The following is a 20,545-nucleotide window of genomic DNA, read 5'->3' as shown; positions in this document are numbered from 1 at the left end:
ATTTGTATAGGTAATCATACGGTTTCGAGTTCAAGTGAAATTAATTTGCACGAGTGAGCTTTTTGAAAAACTCACTTGTGCAAATTAATTCCAGACTGAACGAGAAAAACCGTATGATTACTTGTTAATAATATAAACATGAAAATATAAGTATCTAACATTCCTTTGAATGTAGAGCTTTTAAAAATGCACCTGGATCACTTTGTTTGTTCAGTTTTCTAAATACAGTCTAGTTTTCTAAATACAGTCTAGTCTTATGCAAAAATGGTGATTATTCATTTCTCTTGCTTGGTCAAGTTTCTGAAGACGCTAATGGTGTAACTATTTTATACCATGCCATAGAAAATACGCTTACAAAATTATGTCAAGAATAGGTTCGCAGCGCACGAAGGGAAGGTTGGGTTGAATACCGTCGAATATACAACGGCTTTTCTGTATTCTGATTGGCTGTATTTTCTATGACACACATGTATAATAGGAGTTATGGCACAAACCGTGACAACTCGCTCGGCTCGCCCGGGCTCGCCTCGCTCCTTGTCACAATTTGTGTCCATAACTCCTATTATACATGTGTGCGCGGAACGCAAGACGCCTTTCTTACCCCCCTCGCGAAACGAGTTGCAAAAAAAGACGTTTAATCCCAGAAAACTTAAGAAAAAGAAAGCTGCAATCTTTATGCAAAGCATGGTTAAAACTAACAAAAAAATCGGGAAAGCAGGCGTGGAAATGGTAAAAAAAAGGAGGAAAATGTGAGTGGCTTTCACATTCCTAACTTCCTGAAGCAGATTCGCCGGACCCGACAGTGTACCAATCGTTGTATGGCGCCATTGTATTAAATTACAACCAACCTTTAATTGCTGTGCCAGAAACAATTCCTATTGAACAAATGCTCTTATTGAGTAAACGAAGATGGGAAGAGGGAGAACTGGAGAAATTAACTTGTCTGTAAAGAAAAACTTGAAAAGATCTCGTGGAAAAGCTTTTACAACATACAAAAAAACTAAGGAAAATGAAAAACAAATAACAATCTTTTTAACAGACGAGCTGATTGAAAAATTAAAAAAATTAGACAGCAGTGTTGTCGCAAACGTTTTAACAAGCTAAACAAAGCTTGCACGCTCCGGTGAGTGCATAAATTAAGTTTTCCGCGTATTGTTGCCTCGATGTTGTTGATCTTTTTCAGGCTTTTTTTTTTCTTGCAATACAGATTCTTTGGTATTCTATCTGTCGTTTCTCTTGTGGAATAACTGTTTGTGTTGCCACTTCTTCCAAAAATTGATAAACTCGAGGATTGTGAAGTAAAACACGTTCTGTTGGCGTTTGGCTCGTCATTCTTTATTATATCCAGGTGTTAGCTTGATTTATATACAGAGTAAAGAAAATGACATCATTAAGCTATTTTTAGTGACAATGACTCACAATTGGCCGTCACGTGCATTAAATCAAAAGAACAATAGTTGTGCACGTGTAAAACAATAGATTTTTCATTCCTGAGTGCTTAGAACTCAGATTTTAAGCACACAGGAATGAAAACAACTTACAAAAGTCTAAAAATATCATTCGGGTAATACCCCGACTTTGTACGCCCACGCACGCAAACACAAAAAAAAATTTGCATGCCGCTGTGGGTCACGCAATTTCTCGCTGTTCGCTTCAACTTAATTGTATTTTTTGCACACTCAGATTTAATCCTTTCGACTCGGCTGAAAGTCACTTTAAGTGCGCTGTAACCTTTTATTTTGCGTCGTTCAGGCAATTAACAACATCGCGGGTTATGTCTCGAACATTTTTTTGCAACTCGAACGACAATGCTTCCATCACAAAGTAAACAACAAGATGAGCGCAGACAATCATTCTTTCATTAAATGAAAAAATGTTCTATTGGACTGAAATTTTATTTCGAAATGTCGGTGGTGCTTTCGAGAAGTTTTTTTTTCATTTTTTGTCTTTCTGCTTTCATGATCTCTTGTCGTATTTTTTCGATGTCTGGCTGTGAATTTGTTTGTTTGTGTGCAAAGCTTGAACGTAAAGTCTCTTTAAGTTGACGATATTTCTGCATTTCTCGTAAGATCAGTTGAAACTCTTTGTCAGAAACAAGATTATCATTCAGAGCTTGTGAGACAGAGCTGTTTATCGAGTCATGTTTTGCAACAGCCAGAGCGAGGATTCTTGAGTGCTTATTAACTTTACGTTCAAGCTTTTTGTTGATAACTGACAGGCCAGTGGAAGCTGCGCCAGATATACCTGCTACTGCTGCAACAGGAACGCCGATAACAATTCCAACACCAGTAAGTGAAGTCGCAACAGCTCCAGAAGACAGAGCTGCCGTCACGGCGCCAAGACAGACCACGGAATAGTGAATAACTTTCCGGACTTTTTTATATTTTTTTAACACAAGCCTGTAATGCTCAGCTTCAGCGGATATTTCTTTTTCAATTTTACTTATTTCAGTCAGCCGAAAATTCTCGGCATTTGTTGGGAGGCTTGGATAAAGTTGTGTTTCTTCGCGATCACCATAAGCAGGGGCACTCGGGAGAACATTAGCAGATGACATGGTCGTATACAATAAAAAAATATTAATTTAATTCTAATTCAAAATGCAGCGGAGCTCCAACAAAGTCAAACTTACTGCCAGTTTTGTCTTTGACGGTCAATGTGACACTGTTCACACTCTGAACAGCGTTGGTTCGACGTGAATTATTGATAAAATTTTGAGGGTAATGAACCAAATCATAAGGTTTCCCGGTTATTGGTACACAAGCGAGAATGTCACTTGGCTTTCCATTATACAAGTTATTTTCTTTGGAAAGTAAATCGCAGTGAATGTAATAAAAGTCTGGCTTAGTAAAATCTTCAATTCTTGCGTTAGCAGCATCAACAATTGTGTTTTTAAAAAGTTTAGAAAGATTTTTATCAAAAGAAAAGCTTTCAATATTTTTTGTTTTTGTTATTGAAAAGCCTCTTTTCAAATCATCCCTTTTTACTGTTAGCTTTTGTTGATCTTTGAACTTATTAGTCAGGTAAGTTGTAATTTCATCAAAATTGTAGTTGCCTGGAAAAAAATCAGCAACATTGTTGCTTACATTGTTTTGTTTAATGCTTATGGAGCCAATTCCTTCCAGATTATGCCAGCTGTTTTGTAACGAGCATGACAGCAGGCTGATAAACCTTGGTTTTTCAATTGGCTGGTCAAAGTAAACAGCTTCCCCGTTGGAACTCGCGTCGATTGTGAGCACAACCATCTTTATAATTATCTTTTGAAAAATAAATCTTTAATATAAAATGGCTCCGCCTATTCCGAGAGCTGATGACATTTCTCAATCAACTTTTCTTGATTCCAAAGAAAGAGATTTTATGAAGTGGATGAAAACCACAGAAGCAACTAAAATTTCTGAAGCGGCAAAAGACAATGCGTGGAAACCTTTTCTTGCAAAATATCCAAACGCTGACCGAACAAAATTTGTTGCACAGGTTGAGTTCGCGTACAACCACACAGCAACGGCAGACATTTATTTCAAGGCAGGGCAAGGCCATTTGATAAATGTTTTTGGCTCTGACAGCAAATATTGGAGCCCAGAGATGAAAAAAGCACTGGGTGTGAATCAAATTTCAGGCGGTTTTCCACAACAGCTGTCACCAAGCGGCGCAAAAGGCTCATCTTTGCCAATTCCCGCGGTTGGATTTCACGAAGCCGCACCGAGTTTGAAAAAAATATTTAACAGCCAAATAAACATCTACGTCACACCAGACCAATATTTCACAACGAAATTAAGAGAGATTTTTCAAAAAACAAAACTGAAGCATACATCAGGAAAAGAGTCAAAAAGGTGGCTTGCGGGGCCTAACATGGCCTATTGGCCCCAGCAACTTAACTTTGCGGTATGGTGCGCGACAACAGGCTGCGGTATAAGTCGAGATATTTTCGATGAAGAGCACTCAGCTCTTAGCTTGCCACCGATTGTGCGTAATTTTTATCTTTTTCACGTTTATTTCACGATAAGGCGAATATTGTTTCAGATGGGGGGAATTCAGAGCGTAAGCGCCTTGCCAGGCGACCCAACGTTTAGCGAGTTCGACAACAAGTACGACGTGGCTTCGTACAAAAGAATATGCGCTGAGTTCGGTGTCGATCCGTCAAGCGATTTTCGTTTCACAAGAGGCGCGAACCACGGACTGGGTGACGTTTATATCTGGATCTCAAATATTGGTCCGAAAAATTCTGGGGCAAAATACCCTGATTACGATAAATTTTCGGACGAAGGGGGAGCGGCAATCAAGGGTAACTTGATTCAATACATAGAGCCTGATGATTCCGCAAATGCACAGGCAGACTGGTTTTGTCCTAACACCGCGGAAGGGTTGACCCAAGCAGGTTTGTCGAGAGTAAACCAGTCGATAGAGGCTTTTGTCTACTGTATTCTCGGTTCGCAGGTGAACGTTCGAAGTAGCATACTTGGAACAGGCGGCCGTGCAAAGGAAGCGCAAAGTGAGTTCCTCGTGTTGGTTGAAGACGCTATAAGGCAACCTGATCTGGCAAAGTCGGTCCAAAGATACCAACTCGCAATCGATGAGGCTAAGGTTCGTCTTAACCTTGCCGTCTGCCCAGGTGCCTGGCTTATGCCCGCCAGGATGGTAATAAATACAGAAAGCGTTGTTGGTTACAACAACCAGCTTAAGCAGGCTGTTGTTGGGATGAAATTAGGAGTGAATGATGAGGTTAATAAAGCTACAAAAAAAGCAGCTCTTAAACTGATGGCCGGAGGAAAATCAAAAATCAACCCACCAAACAGCCACCCTTCAAATCCTATACACAAGAGCGCCACAGCAAAAAAAAATCAGGCACCCGCCGCAAGCGCTGCTGAAACACCAGCTAGCAACGCGCAAAGCGCTAAAGCTACGAAGGTCGTAGCCAATGATTCACACGAAATAAACAAAGCAACTGTCGCTGTTGGCGCGGTTGGAGCAGCAGCTTTGCTCTACACCCTTATGCGTTAACGTCTCTTTTTGATGTATTTTTCAACAAGAAAAGCAACCACAGCAAGGATAAGCAGCCAGGTGTGCTCTGCAAGAAATCCAATTACTTGACCAGCGGTTTTGAAAAGAAATTTCGCAATCGAGCCAATGAGACCAGGCAGAGCTGATGCTACCTTTGAGCCAATATCACTTAGGCCTTTCCCCAACGCTTTGCCGGTGGCCTTCAAAGAGTTTGTAATGGCTCCAATAACAGAACCAATCGTGACACCAGCAGCCAGAAGTATTGCTGTTACTGTCACGCCATATTTTTTGAAGATCTCTTTGATCCTCTCACGAAGTGGAAGCGCCCTTTCTCTTTCTGCAATCTGCGTTTGCAAACGCCCGAGCTCCTCGGTTCTTTCTGCAACTCTTTCTTCCGCAGCTTGTTTGTTAGTGGGGGATGCATTCTCATCCTCTATAACAGCTTGATCTTCCTCGTTTTGTTGCTTCAGCTCGGCTTCTTTTTCTTTTAGATCATCCAACGCTCTTGTGTCGTTGAGCCTTTCTTGCAAAGTGTTTCTTTCGCTCTCTTTGGCAGCGAGGCCTGCCCTTAGTTGGTCGACTCGTGTTTGTTCTTTTGCCTTTTGCTTTGCTTGTTTTTCAAGAGCAGCAACTTCTTTTTTTGCGTTTTCAAAATCCGTTTCAAGATTTTTTTTCAGTTGCTTAAGTCTGCGCAATTCTGATTCATTTTCAACATTTGACCCAAGTTGATCAATCTTGGCTTGAGTTCGCTCGATTCCTATTCTGAGATCTTCTACTTCTTGGGTGACTTTTTCTTTCTGCATGACAATTGTTTCTGCCTGTTGTAGTTTACTTTCAGCTTCTCTTAATATTTGTCTCCTTTCTCTTATTTCTTCATTGTCTTGAGCAATCAGAGATTCTGCTTCTGGCCCAAGGGAGGCTTTAAACTTGTCTGTGAATTTTTTGAGAAGACCACTACCATCTTTTTTTAAAATTTCTGTCTCACCACCTTTTGCACCAAATGAAACGATTGTTGTATCATTGCCAGGCTTTTTGCTGAAACCGATTGGACCTATTTTTGCGAAGTTCACTTTGGGGAATTTTCTTTTGATAAAATCTTTAGCTCTGTCAATCATTGCCGGTTTGTCATCTTGATGAATAAAGCTTCCCAACAAAGGTGTTTCAACGTAGGATGTGTCTGGCAGCCCGCTCTGTTCGTGCTGCATCGTTTGCATTTCATGTTGTTCACCCCCATGGTAGGGTGTGGATGCCTCCCCGGGCTGAAATGGTCGGGTTGTGTCGACCTCTTGTTCCTCTTCATCATCGTTATCACTGTTGTGGTCAAGATCTTGGTCCAAATCATGGTCCTCGTATCCAAAATCACCACCACCTTCCGCCATCACGTAATTTATATATATTTTCAAATTAAACTTTTCAATTTAACAATAAAACCAATCGAGAGATGGCTGCTGTTCAAGAAAACCTTCGACCGGGACGCACAGAGAAAATACTCGGCGCACTGAAAGCCGAGCGCGCGGTAAAACGAATCACTTTTGACCGCACAGAAGCCAATCCAGAGGAAACGTTGTATGTTTCAGTGCCCAAGCTGAACGAAAACGAGGTCATTGTGCCTGGCTCGCTGGCGCTGCGCTTCAACATCGACTTGAGCGGAGGCCATGCCAACAACTTTCTGGTTGACAACGTCAGCCGAGCTCTGGTCGACAAGTTTGTTGTAAAGTACGAAGGCACCGTCGTGCAGGATACGGTTGGCTATGACATCTACAAAATATTTGAGGATTTTTTCCTTTCGCAGGAGGAGCGCGACGACAGGGTGCCAGAGGGCATTCAGAGCGAGGACCTCAACAAAATTCGCTCAAATGCTGGCGATAAGAAAACTTCAGGTGTGGATGCAGAAAAAAAGCTAAATGAGCTCTATGGTAATAAATACCGAATCCGACTAGATCACCAGATTTTAACTGACCATGGGGCATTTTATCCTCAGGCACTATACAACGATCTTGTGTTCGAACTGAAGCTCGCGGCAGCCGAACATGTGGTCAGAGGCTCAGATACAACAAAACTAAAATACAAGTTGACAAACATCCAGCTGGAGTACGAGATGATAAGAAGCAAGGAAATTGCAGATGAAGCGTTCAGCGCTTATTCGGGCGGCAAAGAGTTCGCTTACGACCACATCCAGCGTGATAAAGTGACGACTTTTGCAAAAGGCTCCGACACACGTCTGAATCTAAGGGTCAACCCGCAGAGGAGGTCCATGAAAGGTATCTTGCTCCTATTTATTGAGCAATATAACAAAGGTGCAAGGAGCTCGGAAAAGTACATTAACCCGGACCTTACAAAAGTAAGCATCACTGTCAACGGCTCGCCAAACATGCTGTACAACAACGGCATCGAAGGAATGGACATTTGGGGAGAAGTTAAAAGATTCTACATGAAAGAAAAAAATAAAACGCAGCACATGACTCTGCAAAAGTTTTACACAGAAGACAAGTTTGGCCTTCTTATTGATCTGCGTTCCATGGCTGACCACTCGATGCACGGAAGCGGCACGCGCCTTGTGAACACAAAGGACGGTGTCCAGCTTGAGCTAGAGAGGAAAGCAAGCGGCTCAGGTAATTTGAACTGCCACATTTACGTAATCAGCGACGCCCAAATGAATATAATTGGCAGGCAGTTAGATTCTGTGCTTTTATAATATAAACGAACGAAGATGGATCCTGCCAATATACCCTTCAACGCCCTCATTGTTGGACCAACGAACTCAGGAAAAACAAGATACGTGGTCAATCAGCTTTGTGGCCCTTTCCGAGGCAAGTTTGACTACATCGTGCTCATCTGCCCGACGTTCGCGCACAACAAGACTTATTATCGCTTTGCTGAGGAAGATCTTCGATTTTTTGTTTTAATTTGCGAGCAGCACGAGGTTGAATCTTTGTTAAGGCTTTCAAGATTTCTTTTTGAGGGAACGAACACGCTTATCATCCTCGACGACTGTGCTGCTTCGAAAGATGTAAAAGGAAGAACAGGGGAGTTGGTGAATCTTGCTTTCTCTGCTCGCCACGCAGGTTTGAGCGTATGGGTGTTAACTCAAAAATTGACAAGCATAACATCCTCATTCCGCGAAAATGTTGCGGCAATCGTTTTCTTTTACACCCCCTCTGCCAAGACCACGAAGGCAATCTTTGAGGATTACGCTGGCGAACTTGCCAATGAGGATTACAAAGAAATCATTTTAAAGCTGAAAAAAAATAAGTTTTCGCATCTTGTCATTTCTCATCGCCACCCTTACGGCACAAAATTTTTTTATTGAACATATTTTTTAGAGTAATAAATGGCTGACCCGTTCGCAACTTCTCCTCCCGAGAGCGTCAAGGGCGCTGCAAGTGAACAAGAATTAGCTTCCGTAATGGAACTGCTAGGAGCTGAACCAGAAAGTACAGAAAGCGCTATGGCACTCATTCAAGGCCCTGACATTCCTGCTTTGCGTGAACAGCTTGCAATCCTTGTTTCAACAGGCAAGTCCAAAGAAGCAATCGGTGTGCAGCTGACACACGAGCAGGTGAAGCGCTTGACAGATAAAGAAGTTGAAAAGTACTTAAAGAGATATGAGGCATACGTTGGATCCAAAACAACCGACAGCTTGATTGACAGCTTTATTTTTCTTGTTACTAAAGTCGTTGGTATGGCCGTAAATATCAAGGACGTCAATGATTATCAGAAGGAACTCAAAAACGACTACATCATCAGCAAAGAGCTGTCCACTTTGGCAGGCGGTCTGGCTTTGAAATGCGGCCGCTTTCTTGCCGTTGCAAATGCTGCGCTCATCACAACAAAGCACATTGATTTAAACGAAGCGGGCCCTTTGGGCCCGAGCCACAAGGGCTCGACAAAGTTGCAAGCCAAAGGGACTCTTGAGTCCCAGCGCCATGGCGCTGAAACACTAACTACTGAAGATTTTTCTGAGAAATGCTAAGAAAATGCTAATTAATTACTGAACAATGCTTAGAAATTGCTGACCAAAAAAGTTTGCTGAGCATTTTTCATTTAAATATTATTTTTTTCTCATTATATAATGGCTGAGCTCGAACAAACTCCGATCGCTCAAGAAGAACAGAAACAAGTTACTTCAACAACTCCAGCAACAAAGCCTGCCAAAAATCCAAAGCGAGTGGCTGCTGGCAAGCTTGCAGCTGAAAAAACAAAACAGGCTCGTGAAGCACAGAAAAAAGCTGCTGTCGAGGCTGCTGCAATAATTGCAAAAGAAAAGGAAAAGAAATCTGCGGCTGCAAAGCGAAATGTAACACCACCTGCCGTAACGGAACCAGCTCCGACCGAGCCTCAGCCGCAATCAAGCGGTCTCACCACAAATCAATGGATATCTTTGCTTGGTATCGGCGTTGCAATCGTTACAACTTATGTGAAACGCGAAGACATAAAAGCCTTTATAAACGAAAAAAGAAGTCCAACATTTAAAGCTCCGCCAACTCTTATAACTGATGACACACCAGTTACAGCAGAAAGTATTGGAAGGGTTGCAACGCGTTCTTCAGACACGCGCCAAACGGGCTCTAGAATTCCGCAACCAACAAACCAAAATGGCTCAAAAAGAGGAATCCGTCCGATGGATTAAAAAAATTATTAAATAATTTTCATTTAAACATTCGATTTTTTAAAGTATACAAAACACGATGACCGACACGAAGACATACACTATGCCTGACCCAATGGATTTTGGAAGCTTTGTTTTGTTGGGTCACTGTGCCGAGTTCTTTGGGAAATTCTTCGAAGAAGATGAGGCACGAGCAACAGCTGCTTTGGAAGGGACAAAAGCCTTTTTTAACCAGCTGAAACCAGAAGAATTAAAAAATTTTATTGCTATTGATGAAAAAACTGTGGAAAGTTTAAACAGGCAGTATGAGGATTTTATAAAACTTGAAAAAGAGTATGAAAAAATAGAAAATGAAGAAAAAAGAAAAGAGAAGATTGAAGAAGCAAAAAGTTTGATGTGTGCTGAAATGGAAAAAATCTTTAATTCCATGTGGCATGATGTGTTTGACCAACTAAAGTTTTTAAGAAAGTGATTTCTGTTTTACTTTCTGACTTCAGCAATTAACTTTTTTTTTATTAGAACTCTTTGATGAGATTAAAAGAATTCATAAAATTATTTTTCAATTTAAATATTTATTTTTATTTTATAACAAACACCATGTCTGACAACAAACTCGTAAAAACACTCATGGATGCCGCGACTCTCACTGGCCTTGCCGCCGGAATCGGCTGGGCTGCCAAAAAAGTTGTAAAAGAAAACTTCACATCCGACCCAAGCAGCAGTTTTATGAACTATGTAAAGTTCACAGCCGTCATGGCTGGCAGCGTTGCACTTAAACAGTATCTCGAGGACCAGAAAATTCTCCCCACCAATTAAAAAAAAATATCATAATATAAGAACAAAAACACACAATGGCAAGCGTAGCGATTATGGCTGGCGGAGCTATCTTGAACGCTGCTGCTTTCATTGGCGGCAACTATCTTGCTCGAGCTTTGGGTGGCGGAGATGACGCCGCTTTGAAAGAAAAAGAAAGACACGACAAAGCTCTCGAGGCTTACCAGGCAGCTTACGCGAAGTACTCTCGCGACCGCACGAAGCTTCTCGACTGGATCGAAACCAACAATGAGATCAAACAGCAAGCGAAACAAAACTTTACGAACACAGACTACGCTTTCAAACTCTACAACCAGGCACATCCTGACAAACAAATGATTCCTCCGAAAGAACCCAAGTTCTCTGATTTTTATCAGCCAAGCGAGCAGCAGAAACAAGGTGAACTGATGTTTGTTGGCGCAGGCGCTCTTGCTCTTGGGTACGCTGCCTTTCGGTTTCTTTAAACGTTTCTTTTTTTTCTTGTATACGCATGGATGCAAAGATTTTTGCGGAGCAAAACTTTTCGAAGAAAATCTCGAAAGTCTACTATAGCCCCCAGGGCTACTGGAAGGGAATTGCTGCGATAAAAAAATTAGCCGAGGCTTCTAAGGTTTCCGAAGATGCCGCAAAAAAGTGGCTAGTTAAGCAGGCCCTTTGGCAGATCTACCTACCGGCACCACGATACGTTCCTCGCCCAAAATTCGATGTTTCTTCTCCTAACGCGGTCCACCAGGCGGACCTTCTTTTTCTGCCACACGACAAACTGCCGCGAGGGCGAAAAGTTTACAAATACGCGCTGACTGTTGTTGACGTTGCCAGCCGTTTCAAAGAGGCCGAGCCTTTGACCTCCAAAGATTCAACTGAGGTTGCAAAAGGTTTTCAGACAATTTACAGGCGAAGTGCACTAAAATGGCCACAGATGCTGCAAGTTGACCCTGGTCGCGAATTCATGGGATCTGTTACTAAAGAAATGGAAAATCACAAAACCTATATTAGACGCGGGCGTGTTAACATTCACAGAGATCAAGCTATTGTTGAACGTTTTAATCAAACACTGGCAGGGCGCCTGTTTGGTTATCAGTACGGTGTCGAGATGACCCTGCCATCTGGCCAGCGGTCGACAGCGTGGGTAAAAAGGCTACCCGAAGTTGTTGCCGCTCTGAACAACGAAGTAACCAGTCTTACTGGTAAGAAACCTGCTGCTGCAATTAAAGAAAAGGCTGTTTCGTCAAAACCGTCCTCAAAATATACAAGACCTGTTGGCAAGAAAGAAAAAAAACTCCCCTCTCTCGTTAATGTGCGCTTTCTCTACCAACCTGGCGAGCTGGAAGGCGGCGTAAAAAGGGCTACAGATCCGATTTGGTCATTAAAAGTCTACAGCATTGAAAGGTCTGTTACTAAACCTAATCAGCCAGTTCTTTATTACTTGCACGATGGTCCAAAGCGCGGCTTCGTGCGTGAAGAATTGCTTGTTATTCCTCCAAATACACAGTTACCACCAAGCACTTAGTGCTTGAGCCCCTTGGGCTCAGAAAAGCTCTAAACGTTATGTTTATGTAGGCTTTGTTTCGCAAAACTTATACCCGTAAGCATTTGTATGTATCCCATCATCCGCTATCCATCGCTTTGAGTCAAAGGAGGATAGCGATTTTTTGTTCACCACTATCGAAAACAACTCATGCTTAAAGCTTCTTAGCATGTGCATTTCGTGAAAGCTTTCCTTGGTTTGGAAAAGTGTTTCTTTGAAGTTTTCATGATTTATTTTTTTCTTTGTCACACACTCTTTTACCCCCTTTGCCTTTTTTATATTTTTTTCGTCCACTTTTATTGTGTTACAGCATTTTGACTCTCTTGCTTTCGGATGTTTCTTTATTATTTTTTCGACCAATTCTTCGTCGTTTGCCATTATTGCCTGCATTTTTTTCCCTTCGCAGGTGCACTCTTTTATTTTCGCCTCAGGGAAGGCTTTCTTTATTTTTTCAATTTCATTTTTGCTTTCACCTTCTGTCATTATTGAATACATTTTTGGCCTCAAACAAACGCACTCTGAAATTTGTTTTCCTGCGCATTCGTCTTTCATTTTTCCCAAAACTTTTTTGTTTTTTGTTGAAAACAGCGAATGATCTTTCGGGTAGTCGCTTGTGTCGTACTTTTCAATGTTTTCTGCCATGTCCGCGTAAACGTCTTCTGTTTCTATCTCAAGCAAAAGGCTGTCTGTGTCTGTATACAAAAGCTCGCAACGCTCCCCGTACTCTTTTTTCAGGTGGTTGTAATAAAAATCGTACATACATAACTTGCTTACGTCAAGGATGGTCATGCCTGTGTAGACCGGTTTATTAAGAAAAAGCTTACTTTTTCGCATGTCTATTCCAACCAGATCGTTTGAAAACATTACATGTCTTGAATACAATGGGCTTGCAACTAATTTTCTTATTTTCTTTGTTTCGTCGCTGCGCACTATTCTTATGTCTACACGGTTTCTCAGGTTTTCCATTGTTTTTCCAAAAACTGAGTTATTCATCAGCTTGTAAAAGTTCTTTTCAAAGTCGCTTTTCGCTTCTTTTCGGAATTCTGTGTTCATCCGGATGTACGGCTCCATCCAAGCCTCTTGTTCAAACTCTAAAACTTTGTGCACTTTTTTGAGTTTCATTCCCTGTTTTAAATAAAACTGCAAGTTTCGGTAATGCACGACGTAATTAGTTTTGTCTTCGAGAGTCAATACAAGCTTTTCGCTTTCTGGCAGTTTTAAATCAAGATTTTTTATTATTTTCTTTTGGTAAGGTGAAAACATTTCTTTGTTTATTTTCTTTTTCTCTGGCGCTAATGGATAGCTGTTTTGGGCGTCATGCAGCTCTTTCGGGTATTCTAAGTCCACCTCTAAAATCCATCCAGCTTTTGCAAACTCTTTTTTTGTCATTATTTCTTTTTCTGTCGGCATAACCTTTTTCCATCTAAAACCACTTTTTGGGAGCGGCTTGCTCATTGCCCACCCGTAAAGGTTATTCGCATCGAGGTACATTATGTATTTTTTTGGCTGGCTCGGGTCAAATCCCTCAACATAAGGGTTGTTCGCCTTTGCATATCTCTTGCTTACCATCGAAATTCCGCCTCTTAATCCCCTTTCAACAAAAAGATGCATTTCATAGTCCGTAAGTAACTCAAGCTCCACGCCTGTCTTTTTCAAAAGTGCGTCCCAAGAAAGGCCTGGCGTCGTGTAATAATTCGCGGGATCTAACCCGTACTTCTCAAGACAGATTTTTCGGAAGTTTTCAAAAACGTCAGCCAACAGAGAAACGTCTGTCTTAACGTACAAATCGTGGTAGTCGCCCAGGGTCTGGCAGCCAAAGGTTTCCCACACGTTTTGCGCGTGTTTGTACTCTTCATCCGTTATGTTCTCATCATTAAGTTTGCTGTAAAACTTTTCTTTTTCAGGCAAACTTGTTTCGCTAAATCTTTCCCATGAGTCCATGTATTCGTAAGGATAGATTCCCTTTTTGCAAAGAAGTTCAAAACTTTCATCAGACTGTGTTGAAATAGATTTTGTTATATTTAATGACTCCTTCGGTGTCGCTGTTACAAGTGAATCAAGACTTCCTTGAAGAAAGTTTAAGCTGTCAATAAAACGCAGTCCGCCAAATGAAAATGTGATGTATTTTTCCATGTTGTTTGCGACACATTTTACCTCTTTCTGTGCCTCTTTTGAAATCTTTGACATTGCCTGCATTAAATGGTGCGCATCATAGCCCCTTAGGTTGTGAAATACAACTGGTATTTGGACATTTTTTGGATTTATTCTCATCATCAAGTTACAAATGTTGTGCGCGGCTCCTCGAAACTTCCCTGTTATGTGGCAGTGGTCCTTTACCACATCTTTGTAGTTCGGCTGGATAAGCGGCTTGTGGCACTTCAAACATTTTTTTTGGTTTTTTGCGGCCACTATGTGTGTGTTTTGTGTCAGCTTTTTTAGCTCATAGTGGTGTTCGGTACCAAGGCTTTGCTCCGCTTTTTTCGTGCTGTAATAACATTTTTTGTGAAGCTGCCCAAAGTAATTAAGTTCACCATAATACCCAATCCAAACCGGCAACGAGTCTAAAAAGTTTTGTTTCATCAGCGTTTTTTCGCAAATGTGGCAATCGGTTGCATTTTTGAATTTTTCCCAGTCTTCCGAAGTCATCACAAGGGGTTTTTGCTTTGACAATTCAAATCTTATTTTTTTCTCTTCACTTAAAAGGCAGTTCAAAAACACTTCAACGGCGTTTTCACCCCTGTAAACGTAAGGTTTTTCGTGTTTGCCGTCGCTCCTTACAACTGTGTAAGCAAATCCACAAGCCTCGTGCTGTTCTGTCTTGTCTGTGTAGCTTTTTTTCTTCAAGTCTTCCAGTTCTTCTCCTTGTTCTTTTCTCTTCTGGCGGTCCTCGGGCGTTTCGCGTTTACATCCTTGCATCTTTCTTAACAATGCCTCAAAGTCGGCGTAAATTACAAAAGGCGCTTTCATTTGTTTTTGATAGTTTTTAAAAGAAAGAGTGTTTTTCCCCTCTTCCGGCATTTCGATTCTTGTTGGCCTGCCGTTAACTCCATTGCAATATTTTTCGTGCTTTTCGAGCAAGTCTGCTCTTGTAAAACCGGTCAAGCACATCATGCAAAAGTGTTTTTTGTTGTGTGATTTAGTCTGATCGTAAAGCAGAGCGCTTACTCTTTTTACAAAACAGTAGTGCTGAATTAATCCTGACTCAATTAACATAAGGTTTATACGGGAAATGCTATTTTCTTTTTTGCTTGTTCTGAGAGGTATCACACAGTCGTCTTCCCATCCAAACACATTTATTGCAAGGTTGTTGTTTTGCGCCTCAAGCCTGTCAATCTGCTTTAGAGGCGTTGGAAAATCGATTCCATTGTAGTTTATTCCGTCGTCAACTGGGTATCTGCTTGTTCTTTGCGGATTTTTTCCATCTCTTGGCGGAAATAATGCAGCTCTCAAAGCCCATTTCAAACATTCGTTATCCCTGTTTTGCACGTTAATAACTGCTTTTTTGTTTGCCAATTTTGGTGGTAAAGGCAGATAACTCCCCCTCTCAATGGCTGATAACGCGCGACATTGATATACGCCATTTCTATTCTTTCAATTTTCCACCCCGAGCCCTTCTCTGACCAAGCCTCAATTTCTCCCTTTGCTTTTTCGATAAATCTGTCAAACTCTTTTTCGATTTCTTCTTTGGTGTTTTTTGAAAACACGTGCGGTTCTCTTTCACTGAAATAGTGGTTCATGTGTTGCGTAACTCCGTCTCTTTGTATCGAAAATTTAACTTCAAGTCCAAAGCTTGCTTTTAAGCTTCGTAAGTCATCAATTTCGCTTACTAAAAGATCATAAAACTTTTTCTTGTTTTTTCTTGCAAAAATGTAAAGATCTTTGTTGTTTGTGTCAGTTTCGGGTATGTCCATTTTCCATACTCTTAGCCATTCGTTAAAATCGGTGTGGGCGAGTGAAAAAGACAAATTTCTTTGGGGGTTTCTTTGAAATTCACGGAGGTTTTCCTCCATCATAGCTTGCAAAACTTCTGACGAATATCTTGCGGCAGCCATCTGTTGCATATACTAAAGAAAAATATTTGTTCAATTGAAAAATAAATCTAGCACACAGGTGGCGCTCTCTGTTGCTGCGGGCCGTTAGAGATGCCGCCAACGCCTTTTTTGCAACTCGTTTCGCGAGGGGGGTAAGAAAGGCGTCTTGCGTTCCGCGCACACATGTATAATAGGAGTTATGGACACAAATTGTGACAAGGAGCGAGGCGAGCCCGGGCGAGCCGAGCGAGTTGTCACGGTTTGTGCCATAACTCCTATTATACATGTGTGTCTATGTCATGGTATAAATGGAATTATACTGCTATAATAAGAAGTTTCAGTGTTTTGATTTAAAGGCTGCAGATTTGTGTCATTTGTGACTCATTCAAATTTAAAAGATTTGTATGGAAAAAGCCACCTCGGCCTGCCTAACCTCGAATTCATGTTTTTGGCCTTATAAATGTCCCTGTAACTTCCCATTAGATAAAACTATAGCTTTGAAACTTCGACACTGATTTACTTTGACCTGATCTTTAAGTTAAAGAATTTAATTTTGTTGGCAAATGATTCTTCTGGGTGCCTAAAATTAATAACAGTCATACAGTCAACTTTATCTAAGATGGACACCGTCGGGACCGGCTCCAACTGTCCGTCTTAGAGAGGTTTCCGTCTTATAGAGAGTTTAGTTACAGTAAAATTACTGAAAAATGGCAGGTATGGGACCAACACCAGGTGTCCATCTTACAGAGGTGTCCGTCTTCTAGAGATGTCCGTTAAGAGAGAGTTGACTGTATTTGCATTGGGTCATAGTGTGACTCACCTTATGATGCATTATCACAATGTTTAATGTTGTTTATTTTCTTAACAACTTAATTAACTTATTCTTAAATGACATCCGCTAATTTTTTACAGAACATTATACAGTTTCGAATGTTTTTAATACTGCAAATCAGTGATAAGACAAACTAATTTTTCAATGTAAAAAGTAAAATAGTCTGAATAGTAAGCGTTAACTCTACCTTTTTCCAAAGTAATGAACTTAAACTCCTGCATACACTGTTAATAATATCCACTTAACAGATAATTAACAATTATTAAAAACTGTTGCTCTGGATAACGATTTTTTAGCCGTTATAATAACTGGAAAGAGTTTGCTAATGGAAAGGTTCTTTTATATAACAAGCAAACAATCGCTACCTTTTATCCATAAGCTACAAAAAAGTTCTTAGTTCTGAAATAGTTTGAATTTGCACAGAAGATAGCTCTCCCATCTATCTGTTGTTTTTGTTGCTACCTTTCTTAATATTGAGAGCTATTTCTGTTTGTATCCTGCAAATCGCTGAGACAGAAAGAGCATTTTGACATGGGGTACCTTGCCGTTACATCTTAATTATTTTCTTACTCTCCATAAAACCTTGAAATATTAATTCTCCTAACTGGTTTCCATACATCTCTTTCAGTATTACTTAGGAGAATCAAGTGGTACATCAATAGAATATCTTTCACGTGATTTTTTCTCTAAAACTGCATAAGATTTTGGTCAAGGTTTGGAAAGATAATTAACTAAATTCCAGCCCTCTTTTAAAGCATCCAGTGATGATTGAATAGTGTCATCCAGCCTTCCACCGAAACTGTAATATGCTCTGTCCACCAAGAATACATCTTGTCCGGTCAGCGGTCGATTGGCCCATTTTTTAATAGAAGACAAGGAAAAGTTGGCACCAGGCTTCTGCAGAAACCTACATCATTAAATAATATTGTTACACTCGTTATATGAGCCAGAAGAGATTGTTCTACCGGTTACATTAAATTGTTTAATGAAGCAAAGCGTGGCATAAACAAACATAGAACGCTCCACGTGCCAACTTACTTTTAAATTTTTTCTGGCGTTGCTTTCATGTCAGCGAGATTCAAACAATCGAACAAAATAAGTTATCCATCTCTGTGCTCGGTTTTAGAAGTCTAACATGAAAGTGACAATCAATATTAAGTAAAATTTAGTGTATTTTACCAGAATCCTTCCTCCCAATACTTGTACTTAGTCTCTAACGGATCTGGCACGTCATCTCTTTGAAACTTGTACTTCAGAGCTCGTTTCAGTTCTTTGTCAACTTCTTTTGCTGATATCTGTAGGATCTTTCCCCACTTGTCGCTGCATCCTCCGTTATTAGCTATTGTATGCAGCACGGCTTGTCCGTTAGGTCCAAAACCCCTACAAGGACAGATAGATAGATAGATACGTATACCTTGGGTGTTTGCCTTTAGCTCTGCGGAGTTTCATTGAAATCTACAAGAGGAATTTTGAAATATCTTGGAATTTCTTTTTAGATGGTATAATTTATGCGTAAAATAAACACAAGACTTCATTAAAAGAAATTTGCTTCTTTTTTTATGTTTAATGAGAGGCTTTAGCCCTCATTCCTTTTAAAAATGTCCCATATCTGATATCCAAACCGTAAGAAGTAGGTAGACTTGCGCGATTTCGAAAAATATGAGATATATGAATCATAGTGAAGCTCAATGTTTAGCTCTATTTACCAATTTTACGCTTACTTGCGCAAAAAAAGCGATTATTTCAAAACTTGTCGATGAATTTTCTCTAAAATTTTTCAGAGTGGCAATTGATCAGTACACTACACAATCCCTGAATTAAATGTTCCTTGAAAACTTTTAAGGTTGTCTAACATAAACGCAAAATATAGTAAATATTGAAGCGATCTCGTAGTTTTGAATAATTTTGTGCTCTGGGATTTCCTATTGTTTCGAGTTGAGTCGAGTTTTGTATTGTTTTGAGTCGAGTTTCTCTAAAATTTTTCAGAGTGGCAATTTATCAGTACACTACACAATCCCTGAATTAAATGTTCCTTGAAAACTTTTAAGGTTGTCTAACATAAACGCAAAATATAGTAAATATTGAAGCGATCTCGTAGTTTTGAATAATTTCGTGCTCTGGGATTTCCTATTGTTTCGAGTTGAGCACAACATCGAATTCCTGTGCACCACGCGTAAAATGACTTCGCTTGGCTACCTTCCGAAAGTATGAAGGTTTGAAAGTTGATAGGTATCGCTAGAAAAAAACTGGGTCGAGCCACCTTAATGATTTCATGTTATTATCGTGGGTTTCTGGTATAAGGTTATAAGTACTACTTTGTAAAGAAAGCAGCAAGTTAGCCGCGAATAACGAGTGCATAAAAAAGGTGAAGATCGTTTGGAGCTCTTCATCGCCCTGTACAAACTCTGGGTATTTGATCTATCTAGAAGGAATTTGTACTTATCCTTCTGAATTAAAAATATAAGTTCACTGGTTAATTATTTCTGCTGAGACAGCGTTTCCTGCTTTGCCGTGATACCAGAAGACCATCACTTGGAGTGTCCATCTTGCACAGAACTAAGCCCTGGAGTCAAATATTCCCGTATCTTTTTATTTTAAGAAACTGATCCCGAGCAGTCTCCCAGGTATTATCGCATCCTACTTCAAAACACCAAATCAAAGTACAGTTAGAAGAATGCATTGATAACAAAACACTGTTTTTCGCGGGAAAAGCTGTTCTAAAAATAATGAAAAGATACGAGAAAAGGTTGAATTAAATATAGTACATTATGTAAACGCTACGAGAGATTGGTTTCAAGTGATAGTTTCGTGGATGTTTTGTCAAACGGGCACTTACTCGTAAGGCATGGTAATCCCCAGGCAGTTGCTACTGGATACGAACATGTCCAGTGGCTTCAAAGTGTTATTCTTCTGGACAGAGATTGAATCATTCCACCATGCTCTTTCGTACACCGCTGCTCCACTGAATGCTGGCACACTTATGATAGACTTAAAGATCTCGTGATCTGTGATGCCCTGAATGACGTCACCTTTTATCTTTTTGACGGCTGTCGGTCCAGCTGTGATCACAGTTTTGGTGGCATTCACAGTAAAGTTGGCGGTTTGAAGGAAAAACTTATCCCCTCTTTTTTCAATAGAGGCGACGGTCTCTTTGAGGTAGATTTTTCCACCCTGACTTCGCACTCTTTGTGCTAGGCTTGTAATAAACTCGGACATACCTTTCTTAGGTCTAATGTTATAGGCATAATAATATAAGTCAAGAAGTTTTTTCCTAAGATATTCTCTATAACTGGCTGGGTTTATGGCTTGCATGTAGTCATTGTCATCTTTGAACCCATAAGTGTCTTGCATCAGCTTGGCTCCCTCAGGTGACAGTTCATATGATAAAAACTTTCCCGCTGTGGAGAACTGACTGTAATTTCTAGCAACGTCATAAATAAACTCAGCAGTTTCTTCAAGTGTTTTATTGTTCATTGGGGTACGGTCCATTAAATTCGGAAAGGCCTTTGGCTTCAGAGAATCGAAAGTGTCAGCATACACACCACGAGCTTCAACACGATGAGTTTTTGTGACCCAGGGATCAGTCTGGATAGAAAGATGGGTATGGAGGAGACTAGAAAAAAAAAGTTGCAATTTTTAATGTTTTTGAAACTTGTTAAAATTAAGCGGTGTCAAAGGATATAATAGTCGATTTATTTTTGTCAATTAAATCTTTTTAACAGTGATTTGGTTATACA

At 40.4% G+C, this 20,545-nt stretch overlaps 1 protein-coding gene across 1 annotated transcript; it reads right to left on the bottom strand.

Moving 5' to 3' along the window:
* Positions 1-16,813: 16,813 nt before the first annotated feature.
* Positions 16,814-20,409, bottom strand: LOC144638758 (uncharacterized). Its single transcript, XM_078498017.1, has 3 exons — positions 19,645-20,409; positions 17,988-18,188; positions 16,814-17,715 (listed from the first exon to the last, which is right to left on the bottom strand). Exons 1-3 carry the CDS (start codon positions 20,295-20,297, stop codon positions 17,517-17,519), a joined length of 1,053 nt encoding a protein of 350 aa, XP_078354143.1. The 5' UTR covers positions 20,298-20,409; the 3' UTR covers positions 16,814-17,516.
* Positions 20,410-20,545: the final 136 nt, after the last annotated feature.

This window comes from Oculina patagonica, chromosome 14 (assembly GCF_052425735.1).
Source record: "Oculina patagonica isolate OP01 chromosome 14, crgOcupat, whole genome shotgun sequence".
NCBI lineage: Eukaryota > Metazoa > Cnidaria > Anthozoa > Scleractinia > Oculinidae > Oculina > Oculina patagonica.
Note: the sequence above shows the minus strand (reverse complement) of the source record. Positions and strands in the feature narration are given on the sequence as shown.

Coding starts and splice junctions, on each gene's coding strand:
- LOC144638758 (XM_078498017.1), bottom strand. CDS start 20,297: ATGGACCGTACCCCAATGAACAATAAAACACTTGAAGAAACTGCTGAG. Junction 18,189..19,644: donor GGGATTACCATGCCTTACGA/GTAAGTGCCCGT, acceptor CTGTCCTTGTAG/GGGTTTTGGACCTAACGGAC. Junction 17,716..17,987: donor TATTGGGAGGAAGGATTCTG/GTAAAATACACT, acceptor TTAATGATGTAG/GTTTCTGCAGAAGCCTGGTG.